Raw genomic sequence first — 17,447 nt, forward strand, 5'->3', positions numbered from 1 at the left:
ATTATTAATCAAAAAGTGCCTAAAGATAGCATGGTTCTTTAAATAATTTTTTATTTCAATTATTTTATAAAATGTAGAAATTCTGTTTTTTATTTTATTTATTTCAATTGTTTAATGTTTGCATATATAAAAAGTGGTGTGATTCAGCTAAATAACCATTACCTGCAGTACTGAGTCCAGCCTGCAGATGGCAGAATGACACCTGAAAGTCAAATGGCCACCAAGAAATATTTATTAGTTTATTATATCAGTCTGCAGTCTTTTTTTGAATATCACATTGTAGACCAGGCTAAGCATGTTCATTAAGATGGCACATAGTCTTCCATGTAAAGATTAATATCACTGACGCCTATGTTTGATTCACTTATTGAAGTGAGCTTAATGTGCGAATGGCTTTGTGTGTTTGTGCACATGTGTTACATCAGTGCTGTTTGCTGACTTCTTGGTTGCTAAATTTCTATGGTAATGAAGTGTCTTCTGTCTCAGCTGGACTTGGAGCACGAGGCGTTACGAGGTCGTCTGCGCACGCCCAACGAGAAGGTCATGTACACCCTCATTTCTGTCCCTGACGGCAATGACATCTCCTCCATATTTGAGCTGGACCCTACCACTCTTAGAGGAGGGGACTCCCAGGTGCCCAGGTAGAAATCGCACGATACCCTTTCACCAAACATTAATACAGGATTCTATGTATAAAATCATTAATATTATTATTAATCTGCTAAGCATATGTAAAGTACATAAATATATTAGGGCTGACAAAATTTACACGTTAACACACTCATTTTAACAGCACTAGTTTTATAAATAATTTTGAATCACTGAACATTTGTTTTACTAATGCTAAAAGTCTCAAATCAAGCACAAAATACGCCATGACGCACACATCCTGCAATTAAAACCATCCGTGTGGAAACATGCCAAAAGTTTAGTTTGGTGTCCTGATGATTTACGTCATTTAAAACACCTTTGTTTTAAAGCATATACTTTAAAACATTTAAAAGAATATTTTGTCTTCATGCTCTATGTTGAATTTGGTTTTACTAATAATAAACATACATTTAGCCATAAAGCATCGATATTTGTCAATGCCATGTTTGAGTATTAAAGTAAAAAGTATTAATTTAAGGTACATTTAGAACAGATAAATATGTGCAATAAAGTTGCGATTATGAGTTAACTCATGACAAACATGCTATTAATCGCAATTAAAAAGTTTTAATCAATTGATAGCCCCATATATATTTATGGTCTGTGGATTGTCTAAAATCTTGATGGAGGAAGTAGCTGTGGAAAAGTTGGGGTTAATTTGGGTTACAGTGTGAGCGACGGCACCCGAGTGAGGACTCTGAAACATGAGAGCGTACTTGACGCTGTAGATTATATTTCATCGATTTTCTCTCCTGCTTCTGGCCCAATGTGGCCCCCACCCCCATGGGTAAAAAGAGCACCGCCTACCACGACCTTCACCTTTTCCACAAAAGATTTGTACTTGACGGCACTGGTACTCGTGAGCCAATTCACTTCTGTTATAAGTCTCTTGTCAGCAAGTTTCCAATTGACACAACCTTGGACCTCAATCTCTGTGTTAGCCAAAGCGACACACCACGGGGCAGGGTGAGAGGGAAGCAGATGTGTGGATGGATGGATTCATAGATGGATGGATGGATAATTAGAGGGAGGAAGGGAGGGAGAGAGAATAACTGACCAGCATTACCGCTTTCTTCGTTGAGTAAACAAACCGAGATCTAATCGCCGTAGCGGTTTAAAAATACACCCGTGACCAGGAAAGACATTTTATTGATGATCATCTTATAGCTATTTATTCACTGTATAAACATTTTAGTATGTCTTCTTCTTATTAATGTTATTATTATTATTATTAAATTATTAAAATAGCAGCTTATGTAATTAAAGTCTACATTTTATATCATTTAGAACATGTTTAGGCCTGACCTGTGTGTGTGTGTGTGTGTGTGTGTGTGTGTGTGTGTGTGTGTGTGTGTGTGTGTGTGTGTGTGTGTGTTGCAAGCATTATGCATTATGCACAGTACGTCTCTGATCCTGTGAGTTTCATTACCTCATGCCAAGCATTTTCTTGTCTCCTGAGAGCCAGTGACTCATATTTTATTTAAAGACAACACACACACACACACACACACACACACACACACACACACAAATATGCACCTTTACTAAATTCCAATGTATCCAAGTTTGGTTTACATGCATCATCCTGCTTGCGGGAATACATGTGGGCGGGAGAGGGAATGTGTGTGTGTGTGTGTGTGTGTGTGTACGTGCATGTGCACGTGTGTGTTGGTGTACAAGAGCATTTACTAGCACATACCCTCCTTAAGTCTTCCACTGAATTCTGACCTCATCATGTGAAAAAAGTCAGGAAAGTCCCACCTTCAGTGAAGGCGGGAAACCGCGGTCACCATTCCGCTCGGGTTCATCCTGTTTAATTTCGTCTCGTCTCCCGATGGCGAGTGCTTGCCAGATGTTACGCAACGTGCTGTATTTATATTGCCGATCATCTGGAAAGTATCCTCGGGTGACGCAGTCGGCCTTGTGTTGCAGCGTGACTATTGAATTTGAAGCAGATTCCGAGCTCTGAGTGTGGCTGATCAGGATTCGGAGATGCGCCTCCGCATCCCGCTTTCAGGCACGTCAGCTCCCCTGCTGCATTTCAACCTGGTTGCAGTTATACGTGCAAGGGATTCCTATCTAATCAACCCTACCTTGGGCTCCTGTTCAAATGTTTTTCATTTTTATTCAATTCAGAGTTTCAGGATCAGAAAAAAAAATTAACTATGATTAGAAACTACGCTTTTTATGATCTGTTAATGATTTTGTGTGTGTGTTATGTGAGGCTCTGAATATTCCTTAAGGAATATGTTTAAGTGCTTTTGTGTGTGTGTGTGTGTGTGTGTGTGTGTGTGTGAAGAGAACTAAGCTCGAGGGCTTTCAGCATACCACACTATTAATACTGCTCCAGTTCCTCTCATCCTTCCTTTTATGCTTTGAGCATAAGAATTTTATGATCTACTGTGGCTAGTAGATGCATTGATAAGCTTAGTTGTGATTCTGTGTGTGTGTGTGTGTGTGTGTGTGTGTGTGTGTGTGTGTGTGTGTGTGTGTGTGAAAGATTGGTGTGGTCTTATCTTGTGATTAGTTCACAAGATAAGAAAAGCGGTGTGTGTCACGTTGTAATCTGCACGACGTCTGTCTTGCAAAATTCCCACTCTTGTGCTCACACAAACCCCTCTTGGCACGAAGAAGAGCTTTAGGCGTGACTAATTATTGAAAGCACCCATAGAACACACACACACACACACACACACACACTAAGGTAAGCCTGTTGATGAGGTGCCCCATTCTGCAACCTGCCCTAAATACAGCTAGTGTCTGATGTTCATGCTGGTGGTCCGAAGCTCCATTTTTTATTTTTTTATGTGTGTGTGTGTGTGCGCGTGTATGTCCGTACATATATTTCTTTGCCTTTTGGGTCATCAAGGATGAGGTGGAGGGTTAGTTAGGGTCACTCTATGTATGTGTGATTGTTTGTCTGCCAATTTAGTGATGAAAAAAAAAATAGAGAGGTCGGTAAGTGATGGGAGGCGCTGTAGTCCTTCAAGAGGATGTGTTTGCACACTGACGCGTAGGTGCAGGATCAGAACAATACAGGCTTTGATAACTGGCAGGTGTGTGTGCGTGTGTGAGAGTGAGTGTTTGAGTAAGCGCCATAAATTCTCAGAGTTTATATAAGGATTGTGCAACTAACATTTGCTTAAATACACACATTAGGTGATCTGGGTCTTGTCTGAACGCATCTTGATGCCAATTTCAGCTTCTGAAGAATTTCCCATAAAAGCCTCTTATAAGGATTTGAAGATCAAAAAAATTCCCTGGTGGTTCATTCTCAGACCTCGGGTTTGGGAGCAATGCCATGGGTGGGTTAAAATGGTTAATTAATTATCTACCCTGGCTGACCTTAATAGCGATCTAGAAAACCTTGTTTGCTCAGTAAGTCGATCATACAGCAGTGTTTCTCTCTCTCTCTCTCTCTCTCTCTCTCTCTCTCTCTCTCTCTCTCTCTCTCTCTCTCTCTCTCTCTCTCTCTCTCTCTCTCTCTTTTGAATTTCCTGCCTTAATTTTCTTGTCTTCACACCATAATCCGAGTCACATGTGTCTCACTGGGGTGGTGCAGGCATCTAAAAGGGCTTTCTGCCACCTCACCCCATGTGTTCTTGACTTAATGATTCTCAGAGACCCTCACATGACCGCTTCCTCTACACCGGGTGGCTTTCCCTCGAGCAAATCCGAAATGCGCCAACCGGTTGAAATGAATTGCTCAAGCCATGAGTGGCTGTTGAAATACCTTCCTATCCGGCAGCTATCTCTCTGTACGAGTGTCGGCACTGTGTGAAACACACTTCTGTGTTGTTATATTGAACATGACAACTGAAAGTGGTATTTCTTTAAAAAGCAATTTCACATTTATGGATCCGCCTATACAAAAAGCACCACGTAGCGTAAATTAATTATTCAATGTAAACATGTTTACCAGCTCTTTCTGTTAGGTCATGACCTGCTGCCTTGAGGACAGAAGCACTGAGCGGATCTGTGCTTTGCTTGTTCAAGCAGTAACTCGCTGTGCTGCCGCTCGACTCGCCTGATATGATCTTTGTGTCTCGTGGTGTTTGATTTTTATTTTTGTTGTTTTCTTTCCTCATCGGCCATAACTCTGATTGTTCAGACTTTGTGATTTATGGTGTAAAAAGTCTGAAATGAAATGTTTGTATATAAACTTTATTGCCAAAAGTTTGTGGACACCTAGTCATTACTATGGTAAGTGTTTTTTGAGCATCGCATTCCACCTTTAGTCCCAATTTGCTCTTATAATTCCTTCCATTCTTCTCAATGATCCACATGTTTTGGAATGTAGGGTCGAGATCAGAGCAGAGTAGCAGGCCACTCAAGATCTTCCTCTCCAAACTATGTAAACGATATTTTCATGGCGCCTGCTTTGTGCACAGGGGCATTGTCATGCTGGAACAGTTTTTGATGTCTCTCCAGCTTTGTTGTAACAGTTTAAAGAAGCACCACATATGGCAGGGAAAAGGCGGGTGTCCCAATACTTTTGGCAGTATTTAGTATATATAGAGTTACAGGTCTTGTGGACTGGAGTCTGTAATTCTGACCGCTTTCTTTAGGAACTCGTACGTGCGACTGCGGCACCTGTGCACAAACACATGGGTCCACAGCACCAACAACCCCATCGACAAAGAGGAAGAAAAACCGGTCATGCTTCGGGTAAATTTCTCCCTCTCTTTATTGCTTCGATGATCCGGCGATGTTAAACGAAAAGCACTTATTAACCTTAAAGCAGGTCCTCTGAATGAAATCTGTTCTTCCTCTCTATTAAGATCGGCACGTCGGCTATCAAAGAAGACAAGGAGGCCTTTGCTATCGTGCCCGTCCCCCCTGCTGAGGTCAGGGACTTGGATTTTGCCAATGATGCCAGTAAAGTGTTGGCGTCTATCGCTGGTAAACTGGAGAAGGGCACAATTACACAAAACGAAAGGAGGTAGGCCCCTACGGCTTGAGTGGGGGAAGTTTAAATGTGCTATGATGCAATAGGTCATATGTTTATACCAGTAATCAAGTGTGTTATACTCAAAAGACAGGTTTTTCTTTTCTGTTTAATTTTAAGGATTAAAAACCAGGCTTAACTATTTAAATAGCTGACTTGTAATTATGAGATCAGACTGAATTAAGTTTTTTTTTTTTATGGTTTTTTTTCTGTCTGTTTGGCTATGCAGTGAATCAATCTATTCAATCAAGAATGTATGTTTTTAATGTGTTTTCTCTATATTTCTAATACCTAGTTAGCCTCGAGCTTCATATACTGTTTGTAAATGGCAAGGAAATCTGTGTGTATAATTTTCTCTGTCGACTGCAGTAAAATGAACACAGTAATTCCTGTCCAAATCAGTAAAACAGCGAGAATACTTTTGGCTAAATAAATGTGTTGGTGTGATAGTAATTGATATGTCAATAACAGGCGCATGTCAGAATCGAAAGTAATCATTTTTCTGGCCCTGAGGGCCATCCTGCTTCTGCTGGACTTATTTCGAATTGAAACCAGCACTAGAGAGAGATGTTTGGAGAGCATAACAATTATACATTTCTAAACAAAACGGGCGTGCTAAATAATGCTTATTGTTACCTTGTACAATCGTAGGACTTTAAACTTGTATGGCTATTCACTCACAGGAGTGTAGAAACAAATTGGGCCATGGTTTGTAATCAGCTCACATTTAGAGTCCTGCTTTTTTATGTGCTGCGTGCTATAGGTGATCATTCTCTGGCCTGATACCACAAGCAAAACTTTTCATCTTGTTCGTATGTTGATTGTAATTCAATCAAGAATAGTATTATCATGGATTTTGTTCTTTGGTAAATTTTGGATTTTTGATCAATTTTAAAACATTTTGTTTTATTTTTACAGTTTTAGCTGCTAAAATAACTGCTCCTACCTTGGTTAGCCAATGGTCCATGTTCCCTTTGTGTTTGTGCAGGTTTGTGACCAAGCTTCTAGAGGATTTGGTGTTCTTTGTAGTAGACATCCCTAACAGTGGGCAAGATGTGCTGGAGATTATGGTAAACAAGCCGAATCGTGAACGCCAGAAACTTATGCGGGAACAGAACATTCTCAAACAGGTACAGATTCATTTTACAGCACATTACACTTTTTTAAATGACCTATTTGCATTTGTACACACCAAGATGAGAACACATCGTATCAATGATTGTGTGTATTATTGTGTATATGTCAGGGTTGATGCTGTTTTTTCTTCTCCCTGAAAAGATCTTTAAGCTCCTGCAGGCTCCGTTTACAGACAGTGGTGACGGGCCCATGCTCCGTTTGGAGGAGCTTGGCGATCAGAGACACGCCCCTTTTAGACACATCTGTCGGCTATGTTACAGAGTGCTCCGTCATTCCCAGCAGGACTACAGGAAGAACCAGGTGGGTGTCACTACAGTGTCCTCCTCAATCGCTTAGTTTTAAATTACCCGTGGCTTCTTTTTTTTTTAGGGGAGGTGGTAGTTCAGTGGTTAAGGCTCTGGATTACTGATCAGTTGGTCAAAGGTTCAAGTTCCAGGTATCTCCAGTCTGCCACTCTTAGGGCCCCTCAGCAAGGTAGCATATTTCGTTTACCTTTTGTACATTGCAGCACAGTGAAATTCTTTTTTGGCATATCCCAGCTTGTGAGAAACCTGGAGTCAGAGTGCAGGGTCAGCCATGATGCAGCACCCCTGGAGCACAGAGGGTCTTGCTCAAGGTCACAACAGTGTTCTAGCTTAAACCTCAGACATGATATAGCATGTCATACACATTTACACTTACACACATCCATATTGACTTATATGATGTAAGTCTTCACCATACGCCCCTGGAGTTAATCAGGATTTGTGTGTGGGTCTACAGTCATTATGAGAACATACTACATATTTTCCTTGTGTTTCCTAGAAGGTAAGCTAGGGGGTTGCTCTGGTTTTGGCTTTGCCGGCAAGTAACTGTGTTAGAATCCGTTGAGTGGGAGCTACAGACAGTTAATGGATGAAAAACAGCTAAAGACCTGCTTTGTACAGTATTTTATTAAGCTAATAAGGTAAGTTTAACAAAGTAATGTTTTTGCACAGCTGAACCCAAGCATGTGCACTTCCACCAATCAGGCATCTCATGTAGGACTAAGCAGATGTAGTTCAGCTCTTATTTGGCAATATATCTTGCATCCACATATGTTTACATTAAAGCTGCCCTAATTAGTTCTGTTTGTGAAGGTTAAATATAAAATTATTTTTTTTTAGCTGTTGAAGGTGTGAGATTATGCTTACTTAGAAACTCGATAAGAGCGAGTGACAGATAACAGGCCGCAAAAGGTACCACAAAGCGTCTGACTATAAAGCTAGCATGCATGATGAAGTTTCGGTCTTGTAAGATGGAGTTTACTTTGATCACACATGGTTTTACTTTAATTAAACTCTATTTGCCTCTATGACCAACGATCGCTAACTCTTTTACAGTGCTTACTCCAGAAACGCCAAAAGCAAAAATGTATTTAAAAACCAAAAAAACAGACCCGAGTCAGACTCTGAGGACAAATACTTCCTGTTTCTCATTTACAGAATAACAAAGTATGATTTTGCTCTGTGTCACCCAGCAGGACATTTTTGTAAACTTGGCCTACACAGAAATTGAACCACGGATTCCTTTTTGAGAGGATTTTTTTGAGCGGTGATTGTTAAATTGTGACGCGGCTGTTGTCTGAACTCTGCAGAGGTTATCTGACCAAAGATTCTTTGTCTTGTGCTTTGTCCTGGCCAAGATGTATAGACCTTATCTCTACCTCAAGGGTTAGCAAAGGTTCCTGAGTCTGACAGCATCTGGTGGTCTGTAATAACCTCTTATCTGGTGCTGTAGCATATTATAGAGAATAGTTTTATAGGTTCAATAAATAAAACGTCTAGGTAATGTCTAGTCGCGGTTCCACTCACACTGCCATGTCACGTACAGTCCGCATTGACACGGTACTGGAGACTTACGGAACCACGTAGTGCAAGTAAAGTGTTGAAATTAAAGTGAATGTCCTTGTCACTGATGAAAGCAACTTACAAAAAAAAAGAGCTTTCAGGTACATGTTTCAAGGACACAACATTAGAAAAGGAAACTTACTAAGCAATCCGATCAGGACATGTAACAGGAGGTGGTTAAGACTTTGGATCCGAAGGTTGTGAGTTCATATCCCAGCCACACCATCTTGCCACTCCTGGGCCCCCGAGCAAAGCCCTTAACCCCATAGCTGCTCATCTGTATAAATGAGATAAATGTAAGCCGCTCTGGATAAAGGGGTCTGCCAAAATGCTGCAACTGTCCAATGCTGTATTTTGCTTTTGCTTTAGACAGGCCTGAGGACACGAGGACCTTATTTATTTAATTTTTTTGGCTGTTTTAAGTGTGGTTGATTTGATGTTGAGTATTGATGCTGACCTTAAAATTCCCTTCCCTTGTTGCAGGAATACATTGCCAAACAATTCCGGTTCATGCAGAAGCAGATCGGCTATGACGTGCTGGCCGAGGACACCATCACGGCGCTCCTACACAACAACCGCAAGCTGCTGGAGAAGCACATCACCGCAGCCGAGATTGACACCTTCGTCAGCCTCGTGAGAAAGAACCGTGAGCCTAGGTGAGAGGCCTAAGGGGCAGAGCTGGCATGTGCATGAAGAGATGCTTAAAAAAAGGAGAGAAAATGGAAAACGAATAATCACCCATTCATAACAAATAAAAGAAATAAACACATTGGGGAAAGGACAGGGTGTGCTTAAAGTGTTTATAATCAAACACAGTGATGACTGTCTGTTTTGCGATTTATAGTCTAAACAAAGCGAATGTAATAAAAGGTTTTGAAGAAAAAAAATGATGAAAGTAACACAGAATAGAGCAAAAATAAAAAAGATAAAACTGTACACCGGGTTTGATTTTAATATCTGTAAATAGAATAGAAGTGGTCAGAAATCTCCATACTTTGTTTTATTGTTTTTATGTGTGTGAACACAGGTTTCTGGATTACCTCTCTGATCTGTGCGTGTCGATGAACAAGTCCATCCCAGTAACACAGGAGTTGATTTGCAATGCAGTGCTGGACCCTGCTAATGCAGACATCCTTATAGAAACCAAGTGAGCTCTTGTGTGTGAAACTACCCAGGGTTTCTGTGTAGTGTTAAAAAGCCAGATTTTAAAGTCTAAATCCGTTGTTCTGGGTATTAAATCATTTTAAACAGGTCTTAATTTTACGATGTCCATGTAATGGACTTACTTTTAATGCTCATTAAAATGCTCCCACTGCACTTAAGTTCTGTCTTTCACTGGTCCAACAGCCAGTCAGCTTTCTGTTATTGGAGCGAATCTCTCTTGTTCTGTACCACAGACTGAGAACGGATTTTTTTTTTCATCTATGGGGAAGTGCAAGTTTAGCGATACCTGGCTTAAAAAAATTTAGGGCTTGGCTAAGGCCAGTTGCTAAAAACGTATACATTTTTGTCTGTCATGTCTTCAAATAGGTCGTACATTTCATTATCAATGGTTTTAAAAAGGTCTAAAGAATGTCGTACATTTGACTTTGTGAAAACTACAGAAACCCTACTACCTGTATCTTTGTCTAGATCTTTAATTTGCCATATATATATATATATATATATATATATATATATATATATATATATATATATATATATATATATATATATATATATATAATATAATATATAAAAACCCTTGTGTATGTCAATATGCTGCTGAAAACATGATTTTCCAATATAGTTCTAATTGCAAAATATTTCCATAAAATAAAAAAAATACTGTCGGGCCGGTTTATTCTTTTTTTTTCCCTCTCACTTTCCCTCAGACTCGTGTTGTCTCGGTTTGAGATCGATTCTCTGAATGTCGGAGAGCCTCCTCTGGAGACGGAGGAAGATGTGGAAGAGGTGTGGTTGTTTTGGAAAGACAGCGGGAAGGAAATCCGCAGCAAGAGCATTAGGGAGTTGGCACAGGATGCCAAGGAAGGCCAGAAGGAAGACCAGGAGGTTGTCAGTTACTACAGGTAGTATTTGCACGAGTGGTTCACAGAACGTGCAAACAAACATAAATAAGTGCGCTTCAGAAACGTTAGTAGAAAAGCGTAAATGCAAGATATTAAAATGTGGTGATGGACATGAGACAAATTTAGGGGCGGATTTTTATTACTATTATTCTCAGGTACCAGCTAAACTTGTTCGCTCGCATGTGCCTCGACCGCCAGTACCTGGCCATCAACAAAATCTCAGGTCAGCTGGATGTGGACTTGATCCTGCGCTGCATGTCGGACGAGGACCTCCCGTATGACCTGCGTGCTTCCTTTTGCCGCCTCATGCTGCACATGCATGTGGATCGTGACCCCCAGGAGCCTGTTACACCTGTTAAATACGCCCGCCTGTGGTCCGAGATCCCCTCCAAGATCGCCATTGATGAGTACGACAATTTCATATGAGCTTCTGTGTAAAAGTAGAAATATTGTATATATTACTATTATAATATATATATTTCTTAAATTTCTCAGTGAAAAAATCTACAAATGCTTTGTGTTTTGGGTACAAAAAGTAAAAAAAAAAAAAAGATCAAAATCAAAAATGTGTGATTCTAACACTGTTGTTTTTCTACATGTCAGTTACGATAATGACGGCACTAGCAGAGATGAAATTAAGGAGCGTTTCGCTCTCACTATGGAGTTTGTGGAGAATTATCTGAGAATCGTGGTCTGTCAAAACATCCCCTTTTCAGACAAGGAGAAAAACAAACTCACGTTCGAGGCGAGTTTCCACAGGCTCTCTCTTTCTACAACCCATTTCACCTTTTATTGTTCTTTGTTTTTGAGCGTGCCTCTGAATCTGTTATTTTGTCCAGTGCAGGTCGTAAACCTGGCGAGGAACCTCATCTACTTTGGCTTCTACAACTTCAGCGACCTTCTGCGGCTGACCAAGATCCTGCTAGCCATATTAGACTGTGTGCATGTCAGCACCATTTATCCCATCAACAAAATGGAGAAAGGCGACGAGAACAAAGGTGGCGTTTGATCTGTCGCCTGTTCAAACGCATTGTAAAATAGTAGTAAATTTGTATTTATTATTTTTATAAAAGATGTAATCAGAGGTGTTCACTGATCTGTGATATTTCTCAGCAGGTAGTAATGTTATGCGGTCTATCCATGGTGTTGGGGAACTGATGACCCAGGTTGTGCTACGGGGGGGCGGATTCTTGCCCTCTACCCCAACAACACCCCCTGACGGAGAGGTGGGCAAAACCCAGATCGAGCCTGAAAAGGAGGACATTCTGGTAATGGACACAAAGCTGAAAATCATCGAGATCCTCCAGGTAACATGTCCATGTGTGTGTGTACATGGATAAAATTTTAGATATGTATGAGGTGATACCAGAAAGTTTCAAAACTCAAGTACAAGTGAGTACATTATTTATCAACACTATCACCTTTAAAATAGACCACTATAATAGTTGCACAGCTTCTTATGAAGGTCGGTGCTCCCTGTGATTGTGCGTGCAGCCTCGTGCTGCCATCTTTTGTTGTGTTATAAAACTAATCTCGAAACTTTTTGATACCACCTCGTATAAAGGGTGGTGGTGTTTATATGGAGAGTATTTTACAGGTGCAGACTGGAAACAGGTTCTTGAATGAGTAGATTTGGTAGAATGAATGTTAAACGCACCGTTCCATTTAAAACCCTCGCTTTTTTCTTTTTCACTTTTGTAGTTTATCCTGAATGTGCGCTTGGACTACAGGATCTCCTGCCTGCTGTGCATTTTTAAAAAAGAATTTGACGGAAGCAATGCTCAGACCGACACTCTGGCTAATCCTAATGCTAATGGTAACACTAATGCTAATGCTACTACTACAGCTACCACTAATGGGGATGGTCCTAATAGTATACCAGGTGAAAGCTTGAACCGCATGCTTACTGTTGTGACCCGCATGCTTAGTGGTGTGAACCGCATGCTTACTGGTGTGAACCGCATGCTTAGCTCCTAACGGCAATTTTTTAAAATTTTGTTTTAGTTCTTATACCGTGTTTCATTTCTTGTCCATTTTTGCCTTCCACAGCACTAGATTTTGAGAAAATTGAAGAGCAGGCTGAGGGGATTTTCGGTGCTAGGTATGACGATGCCACAAACCATCAAAAACCTTTTTATTAGTATTTCTACATACACAGTGGTTTGTTGTGGCACTTTAAAGATATTCTGTGTTGATACCTACTCCAGCGACGAAAACACACCACTAGACCTAGATGACCACGGAGGCAGAACGTTCCTGAGAGTTCTTCTGCACCTCACCATGCATGACTACCCTCCGCTGGTGTCTGGGGCTTTACACCTACTTTTCAGACACTTCAGCCAGAGACAAGAAGTGCTCATGGCTTTCAAACAGGTACACACACACACACACACACACACACACACACACACACACAACACACACACACTCAGCTTTCACAGAGGTTTTGTGTTACCGCTGGGTCCGTACGTGTCTAAATAAAACACTGAAACACAATACTTTCCCTTTCCCTTTTTTCTTTGTTTCTGTACTCGTGCAAATTCAAACTTTCTGTCCCCTCAAATTCTCTCTCTCCCCCTCCTTCTATTCAGGTCCAGCTCCTAGTGACTAGTCAGGATGTCGATAACTACAAGCAGATAAAGTCTGACCTAGACCAGCTGCGCTCCATCGTGGAGAAGTCTGAGCTGTGGGTGTATAAGCGCCAGGGGGACGATGCGCTGGACGGAGGCGATGGTCCGGTTGAATCCGACCTCAAAAAGAAGGTTGAACTTTATGAAAACGATAAATACGACCCCATTGCTACATCCCTGAGACCCACCCAAGATATTAACTTCTATTTTAACATGATTTAGACTCAAGAACATAAACGTTCCGTGGATCTGATCAAATACATTCCTTGCGAAATATACGTCGGTTAACAGTGTATAGATCTTTTCATGTGTGTGTTGAATTATTGATTACTATAGAATCATGTTCACACTTCTCAGGGTAACCGTTTTTAAATTATTCATACAGGAGCAGTATTTGTGAGATTTGGGATTCGAGCCCAGGAATTTAAATCACTTAATTTAATGTCCATATTGACCTGGGAAAAAAATAAACAAAAAAAACCCAGCAACCTCTATTTATTTATTTTTTTTTTCTTGTATTCGCCGTGATTTTTGCCGCCGCTACACAAATTTTTTAATTGCTGTTAAATAATTACTGTGTTTGAAAGTGGACTGTTTTCTTTGTCACTCTTTATGCAGGGTGACTCAAGTGGCGTGGAGAATAGTAAAACAGAATGCACAAGCAGCTATAATTACAGGGTTGTCAAGGAGGTAAATGTGCCTTATTTCTATAGTCCACACACACACACACACACACACACACACACACACACACACACACACACACACACTCACTGACACCTACATTACACAGTGCTGGAGTAGTTGTTACTTGCTAATACAACCCTACAAACACCATGAAAAAATTAATGCTGAAGGAAGGTATTGCGCTGATATGAAGCATGTTTTTAGAACAGTGCACATGTACGTTGATGCTGCTTTTCATGCTCTTTTGTTCAAATTTTGTTCAAATTTCCTCGATCTAAAGTGATCATTTGCAGAATGTGAAAACTCTCTCTTTCTCACTTTTCTTCTGTGAAGATCCTAATAAGGCTCAGCAAGTTGTGTGTTCACGAAGGAGCATCGGGAAAGAAAAGTAAGAAACAGCAGCAGCGACTGCTGAGGAACATGGGAGCTCATGCGGTGGTGCTTGAGCTACTTCAGATCCCCTACGAGAAGGTAAGATTTCTTATGATTTCTGGTGAATCTTACGGGTATCAGGATGTGGTAAGATTTTGCTGCTGATTAAGATATAATAAGATAAAAAAAAAATTATAAAAAAAAAATTATATATATATATACACAAAAATCTAATTGTGTTGATGAGAGTGTGCTTGTATTGGCAGGGCGAGGATGTTAGAATGCAGGAGATCATGAAGCTGGCTCACGAGTTCCTCCAGAACTTCTGTGCTGGGAACCAGCAGAATCAAGCGCTGCTCCACAAGCACATTAACCTCTTCCTCAATCCAGGGGTGAGTTCATGCAACATCTTGCTGGTTGTGGAAAAAAGTCCTGGTAGGCATTCATGGGGAACTCTTATGGGTTATCCAGCATCTAGGGCATGTCCTGATATGCCTGATAAGTTTGATAAGACCTTCTGGTAATCTGCAATGGAACACTTTTCCATGACCAGTGAGCTATTTATGTGACAAAAGACTAAACACATGTACAAAAACGGTTGTAGTGATAAGAAATAAATAAACGTGTAGCATGTTTTTTTATGAAAACAGAAAACACTGAGTATATTAGTAAAAAAACAGCTAGTGCTCAGATCATGCTTCTACTCCTAGCCTAATACTAGCTATACTATAATACTATACACTGGCAATAATAATAAAATAATAAATAAACAATACTACTTCATATTAGGTGTCTTTACTGACTTTGGTACAATGATACTAATTGTGTTCATATATTGCAAAACACTTGATAGTTTGTTCGATAGATACAACTTAACTGGCATTGCATAGTAAAAAAAAAAGCAGTTTAGCATCAAACAGAAGTGCAAATAGTATAAACTGTGAAAATTGACAAGTGCAAATAAGTAAGTATATGTGCAGCATGTGAGATAGAGATATATATATATATATATATATATATATATATATATATATATATATATATATATATATATATATATATATATATATACACACACACACACACACACAGTGCCTTGCGAAAGTATTCGGCCCCCTTGAACTTTGCAACCTTTTGCCACATTTCAGGCTTCAAACATAAAGATATGAAACTGTAATTTTTTGTGAAGAATCAACAACAAGTGGGACACAATCATAAGTGGAACGAAATTTATTGGATATTTCAAACTTTTTTAACAAATAAAAAACTGAAAAATTGGGCGTGCAAAATTATTCAGCCCCTTTACTTTCAGTGCAGCAAACTCTCTCCAGAAGTTCAGTGAGGATCTCTGAATGATCCAATGTTGACCTAAATGACTAATGATGATAAATAGAATCCACCTGTGTGTAATCAAGTCTCCGTATAAATGTACCTGCACTGTGATAGTCTCAGAGGTCCGTTTAAAGTGCAGAGAGCATCATGAAGAACAAGGAACACACCAGGCAGGTCCGAGATACTGTTGTGGAGAAGTTTAAAGCCGGATTTGGATACAAAAAGATTTCCCAAGCTTTAAACATCCCAAGGAGCACTGTGCAAGCGATAATATTGAAATGGAAGGAGTATCAGACCACTGCAAATCTACCAAGACCTGGCCGTCCCTCTAAACTTTCAGCTCATACAAGGAGAAGACTGATCAGAGATGCAGCCAAGAGGCCCATGATCACTCTGGATGAACTGCAGAGATCTACAGCTGAGGTGGGAGACTCTGTCCATAGGACAACAATCAGTCGTATACTGCACAAATCTGGCCTTTATGGAAGAGTGGCAAGAAGAAAGCCATTTCTTAAAGATATCCATAAAAAGTGTCGTTTAAAGTTTGCCACAAGCCACCTGGGAGACACACCAAACATGTGGAAGAAGGTGCTCTGGTCAGATGAAACCAAAATCGAACTTTTTGGCAACAATGCAAAACGTTATGTTTGGCGTAAAAGCAACACAGCTCATCACCCTGAACACACCATCACCACTGTCAAACATGGTGGGGGCAGCATCATGGTTTGGGCCTGCTTTTCTTCAGCAGGGACAGGGAAGATGGTTAAAATTGATGGAAAGATGGATGGAGCCAAATACAGGACCATTCTGGAAGAAAACCTGATGGAGTCTGCAAAAGACCTGAGACTGCGACGGAGATTTGTCTTCAACAAAACAATGATCCAAAACATAGAGCAAAATCTACAATGGAATGGTTCACAAATAAACATATCCAGGTGTTAGAATGGCCAAGTCAAAGTCCAGACCTGAATCCAATCGAGAATCAATGGAAAGAACTGAAAACTGCTGTTCACAAATGCTCTCCTTTCAACCTCACTGAGCTCGAGCTGTTTTGCAAGGAGGAATGGTCGTCTAGATGTAACAATTCATCAAACTCGCTTAAATCCTTTCACCCATTTTTCCTGCTTCTAACACGTCAACTCTGAGGACAAAATGTCCTTTGGCTGCCTAATAAATAAATCTACTCTATGTGCCCACTAACCACTAACAGGTGTGTGTGTGTATATATACATATGATCCCATGTGTATATATCTATTGCAATGTATAGCATATCGTATAGCAACCCCTGTATCGTGATTTGTTTCGTATCACCAGATTCTTGCCGATACACAGTTCTAAGAAATGATTTATTTGATAAATTTAACTCATATACTGTTAGTTTATCCATGAAACCAACTTCCTGTTTCTCGGTAGATTGATTTATTCTGATGTACTGCAGCGTTAGTTATGTTGTGACCATGCTCTTCGTCTGTAGATTCTGGAGGCTGTCACCATGCAGCACATCTTCATGAACAACTTCCAGCTATGCAGTGAGATCAACGATCGCGTGGTGCAGCACTTTGTGCACTGCATCGAGACGCATGGTCGCCACGTCCAGTACCTCAAGTTCTTGCAGACCATCGTCAAAGCCGAGAACAAGTTCATCAAGAAGTGCCAGGATATTGTTATGGCAGAGGTGGGTTATGGGTAATGATTTAGACGATTTTTATGGCATTTTGGCAATCACCATTAACAAAAGCAACTTACACATAC

General features: G+C 40.3%; 1 protein-coding gene across 41 annotated transcripts in view; it reads left to right on the plus strand.

Annotated features, from left to right (window-relative positions):
- The window catches only part of itpr1b (inositol 1,4,5-trisphosphate receptor, type 1b), a 122,479-nt gene that overhangs the window by 29,228 nt on the left and 75,804 nt on the right, over window positions 1-17,447 (plus strand). For 23 of the 41 annotated variants that reach the window (XM_083533452.1, XM_083533430.1, XM_083533441.1 and 20 more), the window contains 20 exons: window positions 487-641; window positions 5,220-5,319; window positions 5,433-5,593; window positions 6,588-6,729; window positions 6,878-7,036; window positions 9,088-9,260; window positions 9,632-9,751; window positions 10,479-10,673; window positions 10,829-11,080; window positions 11,277-11,418; window positions 11,518-11,671; window positions 11,787-11,980; window positions 12,375-12,555; window positions 12,723-12,774; window positions 12,881-13,046; window positions 13,265-13,435; window positions 13,922-13,993; window positions 14,324-14,461; window positions 14,629-14,754; window positions 17,170-17,370. In XM_083533452.1, coding sequence (XP_083389578.1) covers window positions 487-641; window positions 5,220-5,319; window positions 5,433-5,593; window positions 6,588-6,729; window positions 6,878-7,036; window positions 9,088-9,260; window positions 9,632-9,751; window positions 10,479-10,673; window positions 10,829-11,080; window positions 11,277-11,418; window positions 11,518-11,671; window positions 11,787-11,980; window positions 12,375-12,555; window positions 12,723-12,774; window positions 12,881-13,046; window positions 13,265-13,435; window positions 13,922-13,993; window positions 14,324-14,461; window positions 14,629-14,754; window positions 17,170-17,370 — 3,054 coding nt within the window. Of the gene's footprint in view, window positions 1-471; window positions 642-5,219; window positions 5,320-5,432; window positions 5,594-6,587; window positions 6,730-6,877; window positions 7,037-9,087; window positions 9,261-9,631; window positions 9,752-10,478; window positions 10,674-10,828; window positions 11,081-11,276; window positions 11,419-11,517; window positions 11,672-11,786; window positions 11,981-12,374; window positions 12,556-12,722; window positions 12,775-12,880; window positions 13,047-13,264; window positions 13,436-13,921; window positions 13,994-14,323; window positions 14,462-14,628; window positions 14,755-17,169; window positions 17,371-17,447 lie in introns of all 41 variants that reach the window. The other 18 variants (XM_083533443.1, XM_083533444.1, XM_083533445.1 and 15 more) reach the window with 4 other exon arrangements.

Source organism: Silurus aristotelis (genome assembly GCF_946808225.1).
Source record: "Silurus aristotelis genome assembly, chromosome: 28".
In the NCBI taxonomy this organism is placed as follows: Eukaryota; Metazoa; Chordata; class Actinopteri; order Siluriformes; family Siluridae; genus Silurus; species Silurus aristotelis.